This window comes from Notamacropus eugenii, chromosome 3 (assembly GCF_028372415.1).
Source record: "Notamacropus eugenii isolate mMacEug1 chromosome 3, mMacEug1.pri_v2, whole genome shotgun sequence".
Taxonomy (NCBI): Eukaryota; Metazoa; Chordata; class Mammalia; order Diprotodontia; family Macropodidae; genus Notamacropus; species Notamacropus eugenii.
Window position 1 is genome coordinate 479,453,518 of NC_092874.1, and position 25,691 is coordinate 479,479,208.

Here is a 25,691-nt window from a genome sequence, read left to right on the forward strand (position 1 = left end):
ATGTAAAGAGGAGAGGTGACCAAGGAAAGGACTTAGGCTTTGGAAGCTGGAAGGCATGATAGAAATGAGCACTTGCGCTCTTATTCTGTGTCCTTGGCAGTGAAATGAAGGATTTTAAGAGATGGGCTTGAGGAATCCTTCCAGTCTGCCATTTAGTATTTCCTTCCCCATTTCCACCAGCTCCAGCTACTCTAAAGCTGACTGCTAGAAATTTCAACAGTTTTTTTGAATGGTCAGATTCATGCTGACTTTGCTGTGACTTCCCTGCACTGCTCCTGACTCTCCAGGCTTCTCCACTGTGATCTCACTTTGTATGAAGCACCCTCGCTGCCTTCCACCACCTGCTTTCCAAGATTAATTGCACAAGTGGGACCACCTTTGGGACAAAATGGTTCAAGTCCACATAGTTCTGACTCTCTGGTGCCCACCTGTGGTAGACTGAAGCACTATTGCTTAGACTGCAACTTAACCCTTTGGGGTATGTGTGTGTGTGTGTGTGTGTGTGTGTGTACATGCATATATTAGGAATGGGAAGCAGTTGCAGCTACCTTAAACAGGCAATTCTTGTTTCACATAGATTGATTAATTTGTTTAAGCTCAAGAAAAAAATATTGATCTGAGTTGAACAAAATGAAATTTAATGAGGATCAATGTGAAGACAGAACCACAGAATTTCAGAGGTGGAAGGGTCTGCAGCAGCCTGCAGTCCCACATGCATAATCAAAGCATTCCCCACTCTAAAATACCCTAATTTGGTTAACCAGGCTCTGCTTGAAGACCTTCAGGTAGAAGGAACTGACCTCTCAAGGCAGGCCATCTCACTGTAGGCTGGTGCTCAGCTTTCCCTCATGTTTTTTCTTCTTCTTTCTCCATTTCTGACTCTCCAGGCTTCTTTATTATGGCATGACTTTGCCCATCTTCCTCACCTTCCATCTGCATGAGAAGGTTAACTGTCCAGATGAGCCAGGCTCTGGTATGAAATAAGTTTTCAGAGTCCACAGATTAAATGATGTCATGATGCAAAGGGTGCTAGACATACATCCAGGAGAGAATCAGAGATCAAATCCTGATCTTCTGATATTCAGGAGCTGTGGGAACACAGGATAGTCTACTTTTATGAGCCTCAGTTTCCTTCCCTGTAAAACCAGGAATAACAATGGCATCTGTCTCATCTCACTGGTTGTTAGGAGGCTTAGTTTATCTGCATGAAGGGCTTCGCAATCCTTCAAGCCTTGCACACACCCTAGCTACTGTCGTTGTTCAAACCGAAGATCCTAAGAACGGGGAATGCAAAAACCTGCCTCTGGGTGTGGGCTCAGCTACAGACGGGCCTGCCCTGGTCCTCTGGACCATAGCCAAAGCATCTTGGGGGAAGAACACTGATTGAAATCCTGAAAAGGAAAGAAGTGAGGATGGAAGCCAATGTCAGAGGAAAGTGTAAGAGGAATCTGAAATCGAGGACCTGGGTGCAGAGATTTGCTCTGCCCTTTGCTGTCCATATGAACATGCGCAAACCATGCCCCTTTGTGCTTTAGATTTCTAAGTCAGTGTGGACACAGGAGCCAAAGGAGATTCTGGTGCTAAGGTCAGTGTCGAGCTATTAGAAGCCATGTGATTGCTTCCAGGTTTTGTAGGAGTTCAATAATTTTTTTATATATCAGGAGAGAAATTGTTATACATTTTTACTACTGTTACTACTACTACTTCTACAACTTGTTGTTCAGTCAAGTCCAATAATCCATGGCCCCATTCTGGGTCTTCTAGGCAAAGATACTAGAGTGATCTGCCATTACCTTCTCCAGTTCTTTTCACAGATGGGGAAACTGAGGCCAACAGGGTTAAACAGCTTGCCCAGGGTCACACCACTAGTAAGTGTCTGAGGCCAGATTTGAGCTCAGGAAGATGAGTCTTCCTGACTCCAGGCCTAGCACTCCATTTACTGAGCTCCACTAGCTCCACCATGATGACAACGACTGCTGCTGCTGCTGCTCCTCCTCCTCCTCCCCCCACTGCTGATGCTGGTGCTGTTATTGCTACTGTTGTTGCTAGCAACAGTGTTACAATGTTAACAACAAAGTTAACAGCGTTACAATGTTAACAGTATCGCGATGTTAACAACAATGTTAGCTAGCATTTACATGGCATTTTAAGGTTTGGAAAGCACTTAACAATTTTGTCTCCTTTCATTCTCACAACAAGCCAGGATGAGGAGGTAGATGCTCCTATTATTCCCCATTTTACAGATAAGGAAACTGAACAAACAGAGGTTAAGTGACTTGTCCAGGGTCACCCACCTGGTAAGTGTGTGAGGCAGGATTTGGAGTTCAGTCTTCCTGTCTCCATGTCTAGGGCTCTGGTCTGATTAAGAATCTCAGCTGGTTTTCTGTTGCTTCTGTAATGATGTAAGTTCCTCAGCTTGTCATTTAAAGCATTTTAAGATCTGACTCCAAGCTGCCCTCCCAAATTCAGTGCCAATCACTTGCCCTCATGCATTTTAGATTCCACAAAGCTGACCTTTTGGCTACAGTTCCACAAAGCTTTCATCTCCTCTCCTGCCTTTGGCCTCTGCATCCCTTGTGCCCAGAGTTCTCACCCTCTTCACCTATATCTCTTAGACCCTGGAATTCTTCAAGGTTTCACTCACCTCCTCATCTCCCTGAGTGTTAATGGTATCTTCTCCCCAAATGATCATATGTTTCTTACACATTCCTTCCTTCTCCCTTTGCATAGCATATAAGTCCCTTGAAGGAAAGGATTATCTTTGTCTCCCAAGTACCTTTCTCAGGGCCAACACACAACAAATACTTAATAAGTGCTTGCTTAATTGGAACAGAATGGATTACTCTCACTATTTCCTTTTGGTCCTAGTTCCCGAAAAACATTACCTGAGAGTCCCAGTTGGCTTTGGACCTCTGCTTGGCCTCTGTATAGATAGGTCTTCCTCAGTGTATATATGTCATCTTGCCCTTTCCCTACATGGAGATAGGGAATGCTTGCTTTTCTTTTTCTATTTGGACCTGTGCGAGAAAAATGAGATAAAGCGGCAAACAAATGGTTGGATGATCTTATTGCTCTCCTTGGGACTGGGTGGGGTAGAAGAAACTGGTATGAAAGCAGTGGTCACATGAGAAGAGACATCACAAGAGTGGCCTGTGACATGCAGTAGCATTCTGACCAAGCTAATGATGAAGAATGAGTGGACCAAGAGGGACAATTCTGGGTCAAGAAAAGAAAGGCCCAGAAAAAGTGATAGCTAGACACACATCCTCATTGACTACATCTCAGAATGGATTTCTTGTAGACATCTTAAACTAATAGTGACCCAAACTTGAGTCATTCTCTTTCCCCCAGACCCTCTCTTCCCAGTTTCCTGCTGAGGGCACATTGACCTGGACACCGTCCCAGGTATCCAGGCTCCTAACCTCTGTGTCATCCCTAACACAGCACTCACTATCATTCTTAATGGCCAATCTGGTCCCAGCTCTGTGGTTTCTATCTCCATATATGTCTCCTTGTCTCCTCTACCCCTCTCCCCCTGCCACCCTGGTGCAGGCTTTCCTCCTCTGTGGCTTACATTACTGCAGTAGGCTTCAACTTGTCCTCCCTGCCTCAACCCTCTCCCCGTTCAAGTCCATTCTCCACTTAGAGGCAAAATTGTTCTTCCTAAAGCATAAGTATGGCCCTGGGATAGAACACTAGACTGAAGTCAACAAGACCTGAGTTCAAATCCAACTTTGGATGACCTTCTAGTGGTGTGATTTTCAGCAAGAAAATCTCTGTCTGCCTCAATTTCTTCATCTGTAAAATGGGCATAATATTAGCACCTACCTTCCAGGGTTGATAAAGTGATATAATATTTGTAGAGTACTTGGCAAACCTTAATATGTTACAACATATGTGTTATATATGTTAGTTATTATTGTTTTTGTGACTGTTCTGATGATTGTTTAATATTCTTGAAAGACCTCTCCTTCCCTCCCCCTAGTACCTTCAGGATAGGAATTGGGGAGGAGGAAGGAGGACATTGCAGACATAATATGACCAAAAGCATGGAGGTGGGAAAGTGTGGGATCCATTAGGAGGATAGAAAATGGGGCAGTAGGTAAATGGAAAGGAGTAATATAAAGTAAGGCTTGAGAATGGTGTGATGTTGTGCAGAGATTTGCATGCCAGACTTAAGAGTTCAATTGGTGTTCAATAGGTAATAGGGAGTCATTGTGGACAAGAGTGGAGAAGGAAAATGAACAGATCTATGCACGTGGAAAAGTGAGCTGATAGTGGAATGAAGGAAGGATGGGTCAAGGGGAGGAAACAGTGGAGACAGGAGACCTATTAATTAGGAGACCCTGCCCTGGGGCCAGAGATTGATAATGAGGACCTCTCCTCTGCTGGTGGCAGGGAGAATAAAGAGGAGCAAACAAATGAAAGAGAAATGTAGTTGTTCATCTTAGCCAGGAAGTAAACATATGAAAGAACGTAGGGAAGAATGCATCTATCTTTTTTTATATGCAAACTTGGTTCAGAACCTCAACATTGCTGGTATTACCCAGTAGAGAGAAGGAATCTCAGCTTTTCCCAAAGATTCTCCCTTCATTGGCCAATCTTCTCATTACATTAGGATCTTTAAACTTGCCCAAGGGAGATTTCCAAGCAAGAACATTGTGTGGTTATGAATTGGAACTCAGTTGACCCCAGGAAATTTTAGATGGACTTATGTGTTCTCTGCTAACTTTCTCAGGGTTGGGCTAGGTGTTTAGTGGAGGGTGGTGGGGTCTGTTGGGCTGGAAAGGGAGGGAAAATTAGCTGAGTCCCTACACAAGTTGAAGGGAGCAAGGACAGGGTAGGCTTGAAGAAGAAACTTCATCTGCTATGTTGAGTACCAGCTGTTGCAAGCTGCTAAAGACAGCAGGGCCTTTTATGTGGAGAGGACATTCACTCTGGGGCACTGTGGTTGTCCCAGACAGCACAGTAATACATGCCAGTGTCACTCACTTCCAGCTTTTTGATTAGCAAGATGCTGCTCCCTTCATTAAATTCATCCTTATGGACCCGGAATTTATTTTCATCAAAGCCCCTATCAAACGTCGATGTGCCTAATTGCAATGAAAAGTAGAGAAAGCGCTCTGGGGGCCTCCCATCCTGGAGCCTGTACCAGTGCACCACAGTGGAAACTGAACCAAAGAGTCTACAGGTGAGGATGACAGAGCCTCCCTGAATGCCCACGACAGAGGTCTCCTGCTCCAGGTGAGCACTGGATAGATGAGCTGTAATGAGAACAAAAGCATCAGGAGAGAAGAAGATGAAGGAGCCTTGGATACTGCCCCTCCCCCAGTATCAAGGGCACCATGACCACAACACACTTACTAGGAAGAAGGGAAAGCAAAAGCAAGAAAAATGTTCTCCCCATGCTCCTAGTTGTCAAGAGACCTTTCTTCTTGGTTACAGTTCTGGAGATTTAGATGAGAGGAGTCAGAAGGCTGGGACCAAGCAGTAGAAAGGTCTCTCCCAATGCTGGTCTTGAGGCACTTCCTTCTTGGTTGGGGGTGGGGAGAGTAGGTGCTATGGTCTAATAGCCCACACAGAACACAGGCCAAGTGTCAGCAGAAGAGATCAAAGAGAGAAACCAAAGGGAGGTAAGCCTCAAGGAGGCTCAGTGGTTGGAAAGGATAAAACCCCAGTCTGCTATCCAGTAAGGGAACTAACAGTGGATCAGGTTTCCAAGGTGAGTTGAAATAGAATGGACATCCATTAAATAACAAAAGAATCCAGCTTCTGTCTACTTTTATTTAGTGCATATTCATCCCAGGCTTTATGATCCCCAAACCTTCTCATTCCTATTTTCTCCATACATACTAAACTCATCGCCCTTTGTAAGCACCTAACTACGTACTAGGCACCATAATTTGCCCTTTTCAATTTATCCATTATTGAGCAGTACTGGGTTTGCTCATAGTCTTCTGAAGGCATCTGAGGTACTATAATGTTAGAGTTAGAAGGGACCCTAGGCATTATTGAATCCAACCTCTCATTTTACAGACCCAGGAAATGAGACACATGGATATGTCTTATGTCGCACAGTGAGTCAACAACAGAACACTACTGACCATTCAGGCCAATGTCTGCCCCCATTCAAAGCCCCTCATGTGAAACCTGCATCTACAACATCCCTTCAAAACTTAAGAGTGTAGAAGTGACTCTCATCAGGGTTCTCCAGTTTGAGGGATGTGAGGAGACTTTACCAAGGTCCCAGAGGACCCTCTGAGTATTCTCATCTGTGAAGCAGGGATAATAATGCCAACAGTGCCTACCACACAGATCAGTTTTCTAAGGGTCAGACTGGATTGTGGCTAAAGCACACTTAGCAAACATCTCTACTATGTCTCCATATCTTCTGTGCTTAGCTCACTGCCTTGCTCAGAGTGAACTCTTCATAAATGATGGTATTTTTATGTCATTGTTTATTGTTATTGCTGCTAAAATGGTTTAGGGGGTGAAAGTAATAGCAAGTGATCACTCCATCTTAGAGTTTGTGATATAGAAAAAGGGAGAACTGGGCATAATCTGTTGTGTGCCCTAGATATTGGGAAAGAAGACTTCAAAGACTCAAAAAATACACAGAAAGGTACCAGATCCCAGAATTCTCCTGGGATGGTCATGTGAGAGAAATAGGAAACTCCCTAGAGAGAAGATTTGAAGTCACAGTTTGAAAAAATTCCAATGAGGAGGTAAAATGTTGTTGAAAGAGACCAATGTGGATACCCAGAGAACTCACGAACCAATTTAGATTTTTAAAAGACATGCTCAAGACAAAAGCAAGTGTAGATAATGAAAAATTAATGAAAGAAATGTATCATGATCTTCTAGAAAACACTTTGAGCTACAAAAACTTAGAATGGGGCAAGGATGTTGAGGAAAGGAAGATAAGGATTACAAATCAATTTTTCAAAAAAAACTATACCAGGGAAAAAGAGAATGATCAAGGAGAAATAAGAACTCCTGTTTAGAGTGACTTGTAGGACATTAGCTAATGAAGCCAAAGGCAGAGTTGTACAACTGTTATTTTCTTTGTGTTTTCTCCATCAGTGAAAATGAACTTTGAGTAGAAAAGGAGAGAACACAAAGGGATAGTAGGGAATTGCTTCCATCAAGAAGTAGGGAGGCAATAAAAGGACACCAGCTATTATTGATGAATCTGTCACCTCTCTTAGAGGAGCTCCACCCCTGGTTCTGAAAGCACTGCCAGAAGTGATGGAGTGGTCACTGATAGTGAGCTTTGAAAAATCATGGAGAATAAGAGAAGTTTCACCAAATCAGAGGAGAGCAAATGTAATTGTCAGATTATGGGCCAGTGCTCTTTATTTTGATTACTGATAAAATTCTAGAATGTCTTTTTAAAGCTATGGGAAATCAACACCTAAGAAAGGAAGCAATCATTAAAAGAAGCCAGCCAGTTCCAGAGATCGCGTTTCTATAACTCTCCAAGGAGATCTATGTGTGTTACCTCATCTGATACTCACAATGATCCAGTGAGGCAGGTGCCACTCTTACTCACATTTTCAGATGAGGATACTGGTGCTGGAAGAAGTTAAATCGTATGCCTATCATCATATAGCTTGCAAATTAAAGAGGCAAGATTTACACTCAGGTCATCTTGCTTGACTCCAAACCCAGCCCTCTATCCAATGCACCACCTTGATCCTCATCAAGAACAGATCATGCCAAATGAAGTTTATCTCCCTTTTTCAACAAGTTCACTAAATGGATAGATCAGAGGCATTCTGGAGCTATGAATTACCCAGATTTTCAGAAATTGTTTGGTAAAATATTTCATACTATTTTTGTGGGCACCACTGGGAGCTGTGGGCTAGTCTATTGAAATTCAGATGTACTATATACACAGATGGATTGAGCACAAGCACAAAGAGTAGTCACAACAATTCAGTGGTACTTGGGAAGAAAATCATCAGTGGAGTTCCTCAGGGCTTGACTTAGTGCTGTTTAATATTTTTATCAATGACATATAAAGGCATAAATGACATGCTGATTAAGTTTGAAGATGATACACAGAACCTGGAGGGAGAGCTAATACTGGAGTCCAGGATCAGGAGTCAATAACCTCTTGTGAGGCTAACATGTTGAGCTGACTTGAATACAATGAAACTGAATGGAGATAAACAAATGATTACACTTGGGTATAAACAATCAACTTCACACATATTACAGCTGTGGTGAGAGACAGCTGTTTGTCTGGAAATGGTTTGGGACTTTTAGTATCCAAAAGTCCCTTGAATATGAGTTAATATGGTAGCCAGGAAGGGTCATTTGAACTTGTGCAGCATTGAGGGAGAAATAGGATCTGACAGGAAGAAGGGATAGACTCTGTGTCCTTCGGTCTCCTCTGGCACTTAGCACAATGAGCAATAAATACTTTCTCTGTGTGTCCAGTATCTCCATAGACATTTTCATGACTGGCTGTCATCCCTGTTTCACACACATACACACACACACACACACACGCACACGCACACGCACACACACACACCCTCCACTTACATCCCCTTGAATAGTAATCCAATAGGCACTAACAATCCTAGAAAGTTCATGCCAGTCGGTTGTCCTATGACCCGTCTCACCATCTCCGTGGTTCCTCATGAAAACCACCCCTCCTTGTTTATACTTCCTTATGTGTTACCTTCTCCTATTAGAATGCCAGGTCCATGAGCTCAAAAGTAGGGGCTATTATGATTTTTATATTTATTTCCCCATGCTTGGCACAGTGCCTGACGCATAGAAAACTTCATAAATGAATTTTTTTATTCATAAATTCATTTATTCATAGACCACTTTTTTTATTCAGTTTTAGAGGCCACTTTTTGAAGGACAGCTGTAGTGCCTCTCATCACACACACTTTCCTCAGCCTTAAAACATGGTCAGGTAGGTGACAAGAATCTTGGGCTGGGTCTGCTTTCCAGCTGCATGAGTCAGAAGGTCTTCCTGAAACTTAGAGCAGTCGTAGATATCCTCTGACTTCTTGTTAGCCATGATGACTCAGGGCTTCATGATGTGTGGTGATGAAAAGTATTTTAACTGCCTGTTGTTATACAACTCTATGGATATACTGAGAAGGTGATTCCTGTCATGCAAGTCTGTTCTTCTTGAAGGCCTTGAAGTACAAGGATGACTCTCTTAGCTCTCTGGAGAGTCTGTTGGGGGTGGGGTGTTATGGAAAGCTTCAGTACTTTAAACTATAAGAGTGTGGAGGAGTTCACTCTTCCCATGAGGAGGATGTAGCATGCTTCTATTAGGGATGACACATTCAGTGGAATTGCATCTGGTGAAGACAATGGGTCTTGTAGAGACCAGCAGGAAACAAATCCAGTGGGAGCCATGTGATGAAATCATCAGAAGATAACAATGACTTTGTACCCTTGGAGGCATGGGATTCCAAGACTGTGCCCTGGCACAGCATGACCCTCCACATGTTTTCTGGGGTCACCTATGTTCCATATGTGTCTTCTCTATTCCCACTAACAATATATGCATTTGTGACATAGATAGAGCCCAAGAGTATTTTGGCAAGAACTGTTTTATTGCAATTTCCTTATGATATTTCATTAAAGGTCCTTTTCTTTGAACTTATTTTGTCCCCTGGCTGACTAATAAAGGTAAACACTTTGGTAGGGGATCAGAAGCCCTGTTGTTAAGTGGATTTGGACCCAAATAATGGGAAAGTGTATTAACACCTCATTCTGAGAGGTGTAGGTGTAGTCTCCAGGAACACATAGACATATAGTCTTCTATAAGACTGAGTATAGATAACTGTAACTTATCACATTATGTGCCAAATGAATTTGGGATGTGCAGAGCAGCATGCCACATGAGGTTCAAGGGCAAGATCATTACTTACAGAAGTGATCAAGAAGACATAATGGAAGAGGTGGCATGTGACCTAGGCTTTAAAAACACTTAGTGGGAAAATGAGAGAAAAGGGGCCTCTGCAGAAATGAATTACATCCTGACCTTCCAGTGTCCATATAACACTTGACAGAGTCAAGCAATGTCTCTTGCTGTGGGTGACAAGCAACTCACCTTTGAGCATTGGCTCTAACTGGGGAGAGACAACATAGAAAAAGACATCTAAAATAGTAGCCCCTCCCTAGCCTCTCTTTGCAGAAGTTTAAGATCACAGGATCTGAGTCTTAGAGCTGGAAAGAACCCCAGAAGTCATCTGGGATAGGTAGACTTTAAGTCAGGAAGACCTGAGTTCAAATTCTGCCTCAGATACTAACTAGTTCTGTGACTCTGGGCGAGTCACTTAACTTATGTCTGTTCAGAATGGGGTTGATTATAGCATAAACTTCCCAGGGGTATAAGATGGGGATATAAGATAATATATTGGAAGCATTATATAAAATTTGATAACATTATTTTTTCTAGTTTCAACCTCCCTTTACACATGTGAGTCATAGGATCTAGAGCTAGAGAAAGCCTCAAAGGCTTCTAGTACAATCTCTTCATTTTGCAGATGAGGAAACAGAATTCCAAGGAGGTTAGGTGATGATTAATGATTAATATTTACATACTGCCTACTATGTGCCAGGTACCATGGTCAGCACTTTGCAATTACTATCACATTTGATCCTCACAACAACTTGAGAGGGAGGTGCTATTATTATCCCCATTTTGCAAAAACTGAGGCTGACACAGGTTAAGTGACTTTCCCAGGATCATGTAGCTAGTAAGGATCTGAGGACAGATTTGAATTCAGGTCTTCCTAACTCCAGGCCCAGCACTCTATCCACTGTACCAACTGACTGTTCTTCTTACACAAGTAGTAAGCATTAGAGACTACATTTGAATCCAAATGCTCTGAATTCAGAGCCAGTGCTGTGTCTGTTCTAGGCAGAGAAATAAGCGCAGTTCTACTGAGCTCTGGAAGATTTGTGTTCTCAAACATCTTGACCAAAGTTCCTGGCATTAGGGTTACTGTAGTCCAAGTGAAGCCTCAGTAAGTATTCAGTCTATCCTGAAGTAGGGCTTGGGTTCCTGGATGGAGACCTCAGCTGCTCCAGGTGGCATGTTTTACACAGGAGCTGGGGCAGCCTGTTCCGCTGTGGTCCGTCCCAGATGGCACAGTGATACATGCCTGAGTCACTCAATTGTAGGTTACTCAATATTAATCTGCAACTGTTGTCCTTCCCCTTATAAGCCCTGATTTTTTCGGGGCTGACTCCCGGGTCCAGTACTGACTCAGATTTGCTCATGGAATAGCGTAGCAGGCGTTCTGGAGCCCTCCCCTCCTGGTAGCGGTACCAGTGGATATTGTCAAACTTCGGGCTGAAAATCTCACAGGTCAAGGTTGCAGACGCTCCTACATTTCGGGTCATGGAGATAACCTTCTGCTCCAGGACGATGGCCATCTGGCCAGCTGCAAGGAGGGCAGAAAGAAGTGGGTGACAAGCCAGAAACCAAGGACAGTGCTTCCCAGACTTCCCAAAGCATAGGGCAAACTTACCAGGAAGCAGAGCAGCAACTAAGAGGAGAGCGAGGTACCCGGACATCTCTGAGCCTCTTGGACTGGAGCCTTGGGACCAGAAGGAATGAGAGGAAAGCCCTGGAGGAGGTAGGAGTGTGGAGCTCCTGCTGTGGTTCTGGAGTTCACTTTTTCTAGAGTGTGACCGAGGGAGGTGCTTGTGTGTGACAGTGGGGAATCTTCAGAGAGACCACAGTGAGAGTTGGTGGCAGGTGCTGCCTTGGTGGGGAGACTCACTGTCCCTCCAATCTCTCAGCATCCCAGAGCAAAGATCCAGATGCCTTCTCATTATGGGGATATAAGAAACAGCAAGTGAGACAAACCCTGCCCTCAAGGAGCAGCCGTCTTTGGGGAGTGGAGATCCAAATCAATCAACTGACAACCATTTATTAGAAGTGTACCATGTACAGGCACTCTGCTAGGCACAAAAATCAAAATAACATAGGCCTTGCCCTCAAAGAGCTCATGTTCTAGTTGGATCAGGGGGTTACCATACATGCATAGATTAGGACAATTATTTTGGTTGTGTTCTGTTTTTTGGACGGAACCTCTATTATACATGTTGTATTCTCTCAGCAAAAGGTCATCTTCTCAAGGGCGTGGGCTGCTTCATCCTCTTCTTTGGATTTCTGGTACCTAGAACAATGTTTTAATTCAACAAATATTTATTGTCTACTAGGTACCAGGTTGGGAAAATACCCATATTTCTATTCCACATTAACGCATGAATCCATACTCATTGATCCTGAGCTCTTTTAGCACCCCTTCCCCTACCTCCCATGCTATTGGTAGAAAGTCTGCATTAGCAGACCCAAAGGCACAAAAGACTTTCAACAAAATCTACCCCCATACCCAGGGCCTTCCTCCCACTTTCTATCAGCACAGAGATCCTGACTCCAAGCTACAGAAATCTGCTTTGGCTGCATAGACATCTAGGTAACCACAGTCTCTCAGTAGCAAAAGCAAGTCAGGGACCACATGAGAAACCTGAGGCCCAGAGAGGTTGAGGAACTTCCAGTCGTGGGATCTGGAGCTAGAGAAAACCTCAGAGGCCATCTAGTACAATCTGCTCCTTTTACAGATGATGAGAGTCCCAGGGAAGATAGGTGATTAATGATTAATATTTATATAACACCTACTATGTGCCAGGCACTGGAGAGCTCTGAATTACTGGTGCCAAGTACAACAATCCCACAACACCAGCAGAGCAGTGCTGGGGCAGACAACCTGGTAGTAACAATACTGGAAAGATCTGAACTGACAGTTCTGGGGAAAGAACTAAGATATAGAGGGAGAGATATAGGATTTTAGGACAACATCCTGGGAGGGAGAGGAGGGAAAGGGTGTGCAGCACTCTTCCAAACCTGAGGAAAAGAACACAGCATGGATTGGGAGACCAGTTCTGACCATCTAAGTCACTTGGGGCACAGTTACAGTCTGATGAACTGTGAATTTCTCAGTATGAAGGGAGGTTGAGATTCTTTGAGATTCAGCTCATAAGAAAACCACAATCAGAAGGGAGAGATAGTGAGTGATAGAGAAAATAAGGAGGGGGAGGACTGAAATTACCAAAGATTTCAGGAAGAAGAAAACTCAAAGATTTTGAACATAAACACATAAATCAACAGGAAAAACAGTAACAGCTGAAAGAAATATGGCCTCCAGACCTAGTAAATGAGTTCAAGTATTTATATTGCAGAAGACAGGAAAATGATCTAACACTAGATGAGACAGAGGATTCTGTGGAGTTTGAGGAGAAGAGGGAACCACAACTTGGAAACGAGAATTATGAGAGAGAAATTTGTGTCCTGCACAGCAAAAAACAATGACCAGAACAGGAAAAACCCCACAAACTTGAATTTATAAAAGCAATCTCACCAAAGAAACAAAACACAAAACAATAGATTGGGAAGGCAAATACGCAAAAGTGAAGGCCGGTTTAGAAGAGAAGCAAAATAAAAAATGTGCTCACTATGTAAGCAAAACATAATGATCTTGAAGAAAGGTTGTTTAGAGATAATTTAAGGACCATAGATCATGACAAGACAAAAACTTCAACACTATAATGAAGGAAATCAGAAGAATTCAATTCAGAGAAATTGAATTCGCAAGTGATCAGGAGAAAGATTTTCAAATATGAAGGAAAGGGCATCTGCATAATGCAAGACTATTCTGCATTTAACAGAAAAGGTAGGTGGGAATGGAATAATGTGTTCTGAAGAGCAATAAACCTAAGGACACAACCCAGGGTAACTTCTCCTGAAAATCTGAGCTTAACCATATAGGAAAGAAGATGGATATTCAATAATAACAAAGAAATTGAAACATTTTTAGTAAGAAAAACAAAAATGGTTATTTTTTTCTCAACACTGACCAATAGAAATGCAGGAGTTGTAACTAAATTCAATAAGCAAGGACACCAACAGTGACAGGATGACAGCAGAGACCAATAAAAGACTGCTTTTTAAAATATGCACAATGAGACAGAGGTGAAAGAGGGTACAGAAGCTACAGAATCAGTGGTATTTTTTTTGGTGGGTTACATCACAACATGGGTGAATACATAAAGCAGGAGAAAGGGGAGAAGAGTGTGTGATGTTCTGGGATCAAATCAAGGTCTACTAATGAAGGGAAGGTGAATTCTGTCATCTCAGAAAGAGAAAAATCTACAGAGGTGTGGATAAAGAAGAGGAAGGAAAGATTAAAAGGGAGAGAGGGAAAGAAGGAGGTTGTAGTTTGTAATGGGAGATGTTCCATAGTTGGAAGCTCCTACAGGTGAAGAAAGATGGTGCATGTAAGGAAGTAGGGACTTTACACTGGATATGAGGTGGAGAACTTGTGCTTGAAAAGTTTACTTCTTTTATATTGGAATAGGAGGCTTGAAACCCCAGAGGGCAATTGGCACTCAAGGGAGTGGAAGGGTATGGACATAGGGAAGAGATTTTGAGGCAAATATGGGGGGAAAGGGATAGCCAGGGAAGGGTGTAGAGCTTGGTAGTGGGTTGTATATCAGAAATATAAGCAAGGACTGGCCATATTAACTTTAAAAAGCGATTAAAATAACTGAAGGGCCATAATCCTGTGTTTACAGGAAAAGAGGGAAAAATAATGATTTGGAAAAAACTCAACATTAGAGATAGATGGAAAAAACTATAAAATTAATTCATAACTTTAGATGTAAATGTATTAAACAATCCAATGGAACAAAGAAGGATGACAGATTAGATAATGAAACAAAATACTGCAATCTGTTGCTTACAAGAAGCACATTTATAAAACAAAGACATGTAAAATAAAACTGAGGGGGAGGGTAAAATTATTTTATATCAAGAGAATCCAAAAAAAGCAACATTTGAAATCTTGCTTTCTGACAAAGCAAAAACAATGAAAAAAAGTGATAAATAAGGAAACTATATTGGACTTAAAGGAACTATAAATAACAAAGCAATGACAGTAAAAACTTAAAAGCTTCACATGCCTTAGCATCCAAATTCATAAAGGAAACACTATCTGAACTTGAAAAAGAAATAGACAGTAACACAGTAGTGACACTCGACTTCAATAGCCCTCTCTCAGTTTTGGATAAATCTATCAAAAAGTTAAACAAAAGAGAAAATATGGAACTGAATGAAATGCTGGAGAAATTACAGTGAAAAAATATCGTATCTTCTAAATGGTACCACAAAATAGTATATGCATTTTCTAGCACCACATGAAACTTTTAGAAAAATTTCCCCCAGTATTACTTGATTTAGTTCTGAAAGTATTAGCTGCAGCAATAAAATAAGAGAAAAAAACTAAAAGAATGAAGAGAAGCAAAGAGATCTTAAACTATTCCTATCTGCTGATGGTATGGAAAGTTCTAGAAGATCAGTAACAATAGAAGTTAATGTAAGAGCTTTGGCAAAGTTTCTGGCTACAAAATAAATCCTCAGAAATCAACAAAAATTCTAATAATAATGAAACACAAGAAGCAATAATAGAAAGGGAAATCCCATTCGCAGTAAAATTGCATAAAATAACTTGAGATTGACCTCCTAAAGCACACAAAAAACTTATACAGATTCAACTATAAAGTGTTCCTTAAGAAATGAAGGATAGATTAAAAAGCTGAAGGAATATTCAGTGCTCATTGGCTCTGCCAATAAAATAAAAATGCTGCCAAAATTAATTTCCACTCTTAATTCTACACCAACCAAATTACCAAAGGGACACATATTAATTGATATTGTAGCAATTGTAGCAAAATTCATGTGGAAAAACAAAAGATTTTGAATATCCAGGAAAATTATGAAAAGAAGCAGAGACAAAGGGAAATAGCACTTACAGAACTTAAACTATATTACGGAGCAGGTGTCATCAAAACTACATTGTCTTAGTTAAAAAAAATAGAGGTAGATCAATGGAACAGACTAGACATGGAAGAAGCAGAAACAATGAAATTCAATAACTCAACTGTTTGATAAAGTGGAAAACATGCTCCCTGGGGAAAACTCCTCATGTAATAAAAACTGCTTGAAGAACTGGAAAGTAATCCTGTAGAAATCACATTTAGTCAACAACATTTTACAACCCATTTCATATTACTTTCCAAATGGATATGCCCCCTTAATCTTAAAGATCACACTATTAAAAAATTAGAAAAGAAACCCAGCTATGTGTAAGATTTGTATTATTAACCAAAGAAGAGATCAAGGCAATTATGAAAGAGAAAGTAGATAACTTTGGTTACTTGAAATTGAAAGGCTTCTGAACAGATAATGATAACAGCTAAACTTTTTATAGTGCACTGGGCTAAGTGCTGATCCTCCCAACAACTCTGGGAGGTAGCTGCTATTACAATTCCCATTTTGCATACGAAGAAACTAAGACAGAAAGGGGTAAAATGACTTGCCAAGATCATGAGTCCAGTAGGGTCTGAAGTTGAGCTTGAACTCAAATCATCCTGACTGTAAGCCAAAGAACTTCATCCACTCTACCACCTCGCAACATTAATCCTTCTAAATTATGAAGGAAAGTGGGTGAATGGGAAGAAAATCTTTCCATCAAATTTCTCTATGGGTCTGGTATTCCAAATATATATATGATTAATAACATATAGGACTAATAGCCATTCCCCAGTATGTAAATGGTCAAAGGATAGGAATAAATACTTCTCAAAAGAAGAATTGAAAAATATGCACAACCTCATGAAAGGATGCTCCAAATCACTAATAACAGGAGAAATACAAATCAAAGCAACCCTGAATTTTCACCTCATACCCTGCAGATTGACAAAAATGACAGAAGATGTCAACAATCAGTGTTGAGGGGGTTGTGAAAGAACGCACACACTAATAATTGTTGATGGAACTCTGAACTGCTACCACCATTTTGGAAAGCAATTCAGAATTACGTAAATAAAATAAATGGAGTGTCTATACCTTTTAGACTAGAGACTCCATTACAGGCGTTATACCCTAAGGAAGCCATCAGCAAGAAAAAAGTCATCATATACTCCAGAATATTTATATTAACACTTTTTGTGACAGCTAAGCATTAGAAACAAAGCAGATGTTCATCAATTGAGGAATGGCTAAAGAAACTGTGGTACAAGAATGTAATGGATTAGAATTTCTAATGGCACTAGGAATTATGTATGTGATGAATATACAGAAGTACAGGAAAGTCTACATGAACTGATGCAGAATGCAGTAAACATCTCCATGAAAACAATATACACAGTAATTACAATTACATAAATGGAATGGACAGCCATACAGGAAGCAAAATAAAAAATAAATGTGACAAAATTATAAAGACATTGAAAGACACTCTCAACACACTCTAGTGGAGGTGGGAGGTGCACATATGTTACACGTGGCATGTATTTTCAGACATTAGAAATGGAACAATCAATTATTTCCTCTATAAAAAATACTACTTGGCATAAAGGATGACTCTCTGGGAAGGGCAAGGAGAGGGTTACTTTGCATAATGATGTAAGAGAAAGAAAATATTAATAAAAACATTTTGAAAAGTGACTGCAAGGCAGGCATCATCTGCATTCCAACATTGTTGCTAGGTGGCACAATGGATAGAGTACTAACTCAGTCATAAAGAGCTGAGTTCAAATTCTACCTCATACTGGCTATGTGACCCTGGTCAAGTCACACAATTTTCTCAGTCTCAGTTTCCTCATCCATAAAATAGGGATAATAGCAGCACCTCCTTCCTAGGGTGAAATAGTAAAGGTAAAGAATTTTGCAAACCTTAAGGCATTATATAAAATGTGAGTAAGGGATAACAAAAATTACAATGAAAATAATAATAACTGTAATGACAACGGTAATAACCTTCTCTGTGCCAGGCACTGTGAACCGTAAATGATGAATCAGTCCTTGCATTTGAGGAGCCTCCATTTGGATGGCTAGCACACTACCCTTGAAGGAAGGAGGACTCGGTTTCCAAATCTATCTTTTACACATTAAGCAGGATCCTTCTCTTTTCTGCGCCCCTCTTTCTCCCCTGGGCTATGAGGCTCTCCCGTAGGGCTGCCTTCAAGGAGGCTTGAAGAGGAGGATGTGTGTGAAGTGTTTGCAGACATTCATGTGCTTCAGAAATGTGAGTGAGGATTCTTGTCCTAGCAAAGACATTGAAATGGCGTCTCCCTCTTGGGTCTTTTTTTCAGTCTCTCCAGTCTCATTCCTGGCATCATTGTGTTTATTCCTTCACATCCTTTCATAACCTTGACTGAAGCTCCCTGTCCATTAGCTGGATCCTAGTTTTGCTCAGAGGCTCCCATCCCCCATCCTGGGGAAATGTATTTAGGACTGTTCACCCTCCCCTAAGTGGGCTGCCTTTTGTCCCCCATCTGTGACTTTGCTTGGATGCCCTACAGTAATGACTTTCTTCAACTTTTCTGCCTGTTGCAATTCTATCCATCCTTCAAGGCTCAGCTTCTGAGTTCAGCTAGTTGGCATGGTGGATAGAGGGCTGCACCTGGGTTAGAAAGACGTGAGTTCATATCCTGCTTCAGACATTCACTAGCTGTGCGATGCTGAACAAATCACAACCTGTCTGCCTCAGTTTCCTCAACTGTAAAATGAGGATAACAATAGAGCCTGTCTTGCAGGGTTGTTGTGAGGGTGAAGTGAGATAATCTTTGTAAAACACTTAGCATAGGGCCTGATACATAGTAAGTGCTTAATAAATCCTTGCTTCCTTCCCTTGTTTCCCTCCCCCAGCTACAAGGACATTTCCATGAAGTCAATCTTATTCCCTTGTCAGAAGAGATCTGGTCTCTTTTGCCCTCTCCTGGTACTTTTGGGTAACGCTTTTGTAGGGCAGTCATCTCTGGAAATCACATTACACTTATTGGAATGTGTGGTTTCTTTCCCCTCCTAAATTGAAAGCTTCTCCATGGTAAGCTCAGGTAATCCTTCTCTTTGGATCTCACTCTGTCTGTCACGGGGCTGGCACATGGCAGCCATTTAGAGGGGACAGAACCGCCCAGACACATTTCAGCAAATCTTTTCTGAGACTTCCTGTCCATTCTCCACCATAGAGGGTCTGGAGCCTTGTATTTCTTTCCCACGTCTCTCAAACATCCCAGAGATCACATGAATAACTGGCATTTCCCTAGCATCTTAATTAAGGCTTACAAAGCACATCCTTCACAGCTATCCTGAGAGGCAGGTAGAGCACAAACCTTCTTCTTCTCGTTTTACAGATGAAGAAACTGAGGCCCAAAGTGGCGGATGAATACACAGGCAATGCTAGAACAGAGCTCAAGTACCCTGGTCTTCTTGGCTTGGAGGCTGGCTCTCTACCCAGTTCATCAAGATGACTATCAATGGGCGGTGATGATGTTTATGCAACTAGTGGATATCTCTATTGCAACTAGACTTTCACCAATATTCTTGCCTGCCATGGCAGCTAGGTGGCATCATAGTGCCGGTCTGGAGTCGGGAAGACTCATCTTCCTGAGTTCAAATCTGGCCTCAGACACTTACCAGCTGCGCGATTTTGGGCAAGTCACTTAAGCCTTTGCCAAGAAAACCCCACATGGGCTCACAGAGTCAGACTAAACAAGAACAACAAATATACATGGTGGGATTTGTGACTCTTGATTGGTGGAGAGAATGCCACATCTCTGCATTAGGGATCTGTTAGTTTGGTACCACAGCAGATAGGCATCACTGGTTTTCCTTCTGAACTCAGACTCATCCCCCTAGACTACAGATACCTAGACCAGAGATATTAATGTGCTGCTCGATTCTTGGAGACAGGAGAAAAGAGTGCCAGCCTCAGTGGTGCTCCCAGAGCCTTTCTGCCCAGTGTGCCAATGATTGGCACACATCTTTGATCCCCTCTTCCTCTGCTAAGAGAAGACCTCAGATTGTATCTAGGCATGCTGCCCACAAGCCTTGTCGATACATCCTGACTCACACCCCCTCACGTGGACACACCTATCTTACTCTCTAGCATGCTGTTTACAAAGAACTGCAGAGACGTTATCTCATCTGAGCCTGACCATAGCTCTGCAAGGCAGGTGTAACCCCAGAGTCACTCTTGGTAATCTCTGAGGCTTGTCTGTAATTTGCAGGGACATTCATTGTCACTTACTGAACTTGCTGGCTACATCTAGTGCATGCAGAGACGAGGGATGTATGGAAGTCAGGTCCTTAATGAATGTTTGGCATTGGTTTCTATGTTGGTCAGACATTAGTGTACACCCTGTGTCGGACAGAACTTTAACCAAAAATTACTCGGTAGTGAGTCTCCTGCATGGTGGTGTGATCCATCATCTTTGCCTGCCACCCCTCTGAGCCAGACCCCATTGGTTCCAAACCTTGGGAACATGGTTCGGGGTGGAGAGGGAGCCTGCACAGACTTTTCTGTGGTCTGTTGAATGTCTCACACAGGTGGTGGTGTAGGATGATTTCTGGGTGCCTAGAATTTGTCTGTTAAATTCTCACCCTCTCAAACACATCAGCTTTCCCACTGACATCTTCTTTTTCACAGAACCGCAGAAAGGGTCTCAGGGTTGTTCTGGGATTTGGGAGCACCCATAATAAGAAAACCCAAGTGTGACATACACAGCCTGTCATTACTCTTGGTTTTCTTTCTGCTGATTTAGGCTTCCAGTGCTTGTGGGTCAGTCGTGGCGTTGAGATTATTTCAGTCAATACAGGTTAGAGAAGGAAATCATGATAACATGGCCAATCCCAATTTGGAAAGGTGGACTTCACTCTGCCCTGTATAAAAAATTGGCAAAAAGTTGCCTAAACGACTGATTGAGGATGCTGAGCTGGTAGGCTCCGTGGGTAACTAAGCAGGTGATAATGCAACCTCTGGGGTGGAGGGCTGGTGCAGCAATTCCTGTAGGAACAGGGGACATTGAGCAGATCAAGTCACCTCTATTGGTCTCAGTTTCTGCTTTTTAAAATGAGAGAAAATGGATGCTGGGAATTTTAAGACCTCTTCCAACTCTAAATCTAGATGGCCCTTTGTTTTAAACAAGTTGAGTTAGAGTTTAGGAGGAGAGAAGGCAGAGCATAAGGAGAGTGGCAGAACACTGGGCCATTTGTCTGAAGACAGCATGTCACTGCATTTCTAAGAGATTCTTCAGAGTGCAGAGAGAGGGAGTTAGGAATCAGATGGGGTTTCCTAAGTCACTAGAATTCCAAAGGGAAGAGGGTTGGTAGTTTGCCAATGTAAACCTTGGGCAGTGGGGACAGTGCTGGGTTGGGGGCCCAGAGCCTGTCCTTAGAGGTGACTAACAAAGGACTGGAAGGAAGGGACAGTGTATAGTCTTAGTAGCCAAGAAAATAACAAAGAGAATGAAATTAGTAATCCCAACTTTTAGAAAACTCATTCAGTGTAGTCAGAAGGTGACCCCATTCTATCTTCCTCTTTGACTGCTCCGATGTTCACATGGAGCTGTGATCTCCCTCATGTGGGTGGACCTCCCACTGATGCACATAGTAGCCCTTCCCTATTTGCCCACCTGGGGCAGCTCTGGGTTATGGTGTCACATAAATTCTCCATGCAGTGGAGGAGGAACCCAACACGGGGAGGGTCTCGCTCCCTTTGCTTTGATGTTGGGAAGACCCTGTTGGAGCACATGACCTGTCCAAGGCCGTCTTTTCTGATCCAATCACAGAGCTCATTCATCAGTATGAATAAAAATACACACAATACACGCAGATGTCTCTCATCGTTGTTCAGTCGTTTCGGTCATGTCTGACTCCTTATGAACCTCTTTTGGGTTCTCTTGGCAAACATACCGGATGGTTTGCCATTTCCTCTTCTAGTTCATTTTACAGATGAGAAAATTGAGGCAAATAGGAATAAGTGACTTACCCAGGTCTCACAGCTAGTAAATATCTGAGGCAGGATTTGAACTCAGGTATTCCTAACTCCAGGCCTGGCACGCTATCTGCTACTTCACCTAGCTGCTTCATACATCTACATCCGTCTATCTATGAATCTATGTATCCTCTATCTACATACATATGCATATTTATGTTTCAGCTTATATTTAGTTAGGTGTGCTACAACTTTCATTTTTTAAAATACAAATTTGTTCCAGCACAACTGATATGTTAAGGAAATATTTGAGCACAATGAGAAAGGTGTTTATGCGCAATTTCCTCCATAAGAAACATCAACGATGCAGAAAACTTTACTCTTTCACAATAATTTACAACTGCAATCCTGACACCTACTTCCATAAACAAGCATCAGGTCTTTTTCAAGGTAAAATACACTTTTTATTTCACACCTTCTGGTGCAGTAGGAACCATGGGTGGCTTCCCAATCCCTTCTACCGTGGCCCTTCTGTCCTTCAGCCCTTAGACTTTGCCAGTCTGGAGCTTCCAGGAACCAAGATCCAGGCAGAAAAGCACCCAGAAGCCACAGATGCCACCACTGCAACCTTATTTACCTTAATTTTTATGTATTTCTTATCCGTTTAACAGGTTTAAAACCATTCTACCATTTTTACTAAGTTCTTTTTTGTATGTGTGTCTCACTGAGAGTTTTTGAGTTTCGTGTACCTAATCCTATTTTTCCCATAAGCCCTGGGGTTTTTATTGCACTATTTTGCATGTCTCAATGCTTTTGGCGAATGCATATGTCATGTTTATAGCATAACTGACTATATGAAAGTTTTATATGTATATGTATATAATTTACTAATTCAGGAAAATAGATAAATTTTCTGACACTAAGCAACATTTAAACAGAAACCTATTGATTTTGAAAGTTCTCTTACCTTGGTAACCATCAAGGAACACACATACACATTTACTCACACATATATAATCCATAATTATATGACAATTTCTAAAAAATGAGATTGAAGATTTTTGAAATAGGATTATAGCTCTCTATTGTTTTTAGTCTTTATACACATTTGTGTGTAGGCTTGTGTTTAAATTGGTATGACAGCTGTGTTTTCTTTTCCTATCAGAATATGATGAGGGCATGGTTAAGGACAGGGACTGTCTCTCCCCTTATGTGTATATTCCCCAGCTCTTAAAGCAGTACTTGGAACACAGTACATGTTTAGCCAATAAGTGTGACTTGCTTTGATTTGAGAAGGACCTGAGCCCAGAGTTAAACAGGAAGAGAACAGGCTGTATTGTCTTTGGAAAACAAAAACTGACCCAAATTCTCCCTGAAGTCAAGATCTCTATATTTAGACTAAGTATCCTCCTTGTGTTGTGTGGCTGTGAGTCAGGAAACATTTTGCTCTTCAAAGAATTGGAAAGGAGGCTCAGTCAACAGGCAGCAGTAGGTTTGAGCTAACACCTACCCAGGCTATAAACTAAAGATAATAAGGAAAAGTGGACCAAAAGATGAAAATGGGATGTATTAGTGAAGAAGAAGAGGAGCTGGTCATATGGTATGAAGGAGCCAGTGTGTTCCACCAAGATCCTCACAATGTTATGAGAAAGTAGGCAAGGCAACTAGCACATTGAAAGGATTCTCTATGATGAAATTATGGTAAGCTACAGACCAGAGTCACAGCAATTAGGAATTGTTGAGTTGCATAAATAGCATTGGAAAGAACAGTCAACTTGATGAGGTGTGTCTGGGTATTTGAGAACCTTCAGGGCCCAACAGTGTACTTTACACATAGTAGGGTCTTAATACAGGCTTGTTGAATAGAATTTACATTATCCTTACTTCTGCCCAGCAGCCCACCCATGTACAAGTGGAAGGCTGGAGGTGAACAAAGATAGACTGGCTAAGACCTTTCCTTTCTGGAAAAAGCCTCTCATCTTTCCCTAGTACTTAGGATAATCATTACCTGAACTCTAAAAGTAAAGAGCCAGCTCTTGGGACCTCTGAAGACTCCAGGGAGGGGGATTTCAAGGCCCTGTATAATAGTAATATTCCAGCTTCAGATGCCTTAGCATTAGACATACCTACAGAGTACCCTAGAAAGGCTTTGCTATCCTAGCTAATTTTACTTTTTTTCTCATTTATTATTTTATTTTTCCCTATTACATGCAAAAACAATTTTAATATTCTTTTATAAATTATGAGTTTCAAATTCTCTCCCTGCACCCTTCATTGAGACAGCAAGCAATTTGACATGTTATACATTGTTAGTCATGCAAAATACGTTTTCATGTAAGTCATTCTGTGAAAGAAAACACAGACAAAAAAGCCCCAAGAAAAATAAAGTGAAGAAAAATTATCTCCAGTCTACATTCAGGCTCTGTCAGTTCTTTCTTTGGAAAGTGACAGCACCTTTCATCATAAGTCTTCTGAGTTGTCTGGGATAATTGTATTGCTGAGAATAGCTAAGTTATTCATAGCACATCATCACACAATGTTACTGTTACTATGTACAATGTTCTCCTGGTTCTGCTCATTTCACTTTGCATCAGTTCATAGAAGTCTTTCCAGGCTCTTTTTTTCTGAGAGCGTACTGCTTATCATTTATTAAAGCACAATAGTATTCCATCACAATCATATACAACAACTTTTTCAGCCATTTCCCAATTGATGGACATCTTCTCAGTTTCCAATTTTTTGCCATCACAAAGAGAAAGGCTATAAATATATTTGCACACATTGGTCCTTTTCCTTTTTGGCTTTTTTCCCTTTGGGACAAAGGTTTAGTTGTGGAACTGCTTGGTCAAAGGTTTTTTATGCATGGTTTTACAGACCTTTGGCCAAAGTTCCAAATTGCTCTCCAGAATGGTTGAATCAGTATACAACTTCGCCAATAGCACAGTAGTGTTTTAATTTTCCCACATCCCCTCCAACATTTGTGATTTTCCTTTTCTGTCATATTAGTTAATCTGACAGGTGTGAGGTAACACCTTAAAGTTGTTTTAATTTGAATTTCTCTCATGCATAGGGATTTAGAGCATTTTATAGGACTAGAGATAGCTTTATTTTGTTTGAAAACTGCCTGTACATTTCTATCTTTGACCATTTATCAGTTGACGAATGACTATAATTTCTATAAGTTTGACTCAGTTTTGTATATGTTTGAGAAATAAAGCCTTTATCAGAGAAACTCGCTGTAAAAACTTTTTTCAGTCATGATTACCAACTATATATTTCTCTCCATCCTATTTTCCTCCTGCTAATACTACTGTCTCTCCTTTTACCCTGTCCATTCTCAAAAGTGTTTTTATTATGATTTTTGCCTCCCCCAAACTGCCCTCCTTTCTATCAGTTCCCCCTTCTATTATTCCCTTTCCCTCCCCCTTTCCTGTATGATAAGATGCATTTCTATAACCAGTTGAGTGTGTATATCATTCCTTCTTTGAGAAAATTCCAATGAGATAAAGGTACACATACTCCTCTCCCATCTTCCTTCATTTTCCCCTTCACTGTGTTTCAGGTCCCTTTTATGTCAGCTAATTTATCCCACTCTACCTCTCCCTTTCCACTTCTCTTAGTGAACTCTTCTTTATCATCCCCTAATTTAATTGTTTTTTAGATAATCATATTACCATATTCAACTCAAACCTCTGCTTTCCATGTAGAGTCCTTTGAAGTGTCTTAATAATGAAAAAGTTTTTTAAGAGTTTTATATATATGTACATATATATATAATTTTCCCAGGTAGAAATATAAACAGTTTAACCTTATCAAACTCCTTATTATTTCTCTTTCCTGTTTACTTTTTTATGTCTGTTTTCT

General features: G+C 41.3%; 2 gene segments (V, D, J or C); both read right to left on the reverse strand.

The window, feature by feature from the left end:
- Positions 1-4,932: 4,932 nt before the first annotated feature.
- Positions 4,933-10,100, reverse strand: LOC140532312 (T cell receptor gamma variable 3-like). The segment is given in 2 exon segments: positions 4,933-5,264; positions 10,091-10,100. Coding segments are annotated over 2 exon segments (342 nt in total).
- Positions 10,101-11,007: 907 nt separating this feature from the next.
- LOC140497751 (T cell receptor gamma variable 4-like) lies at positions 11,008-11,775 on the reverse strand. The segment is given in 2 exon segments: positions 11,008-11,429; positions 11,517-11,775. Coding segments are annotated over 2 exon segments (453 nt in total).
- Between the last annotated feature and the right edge of the window lie 13,916 nt (positions 11,776-25,691).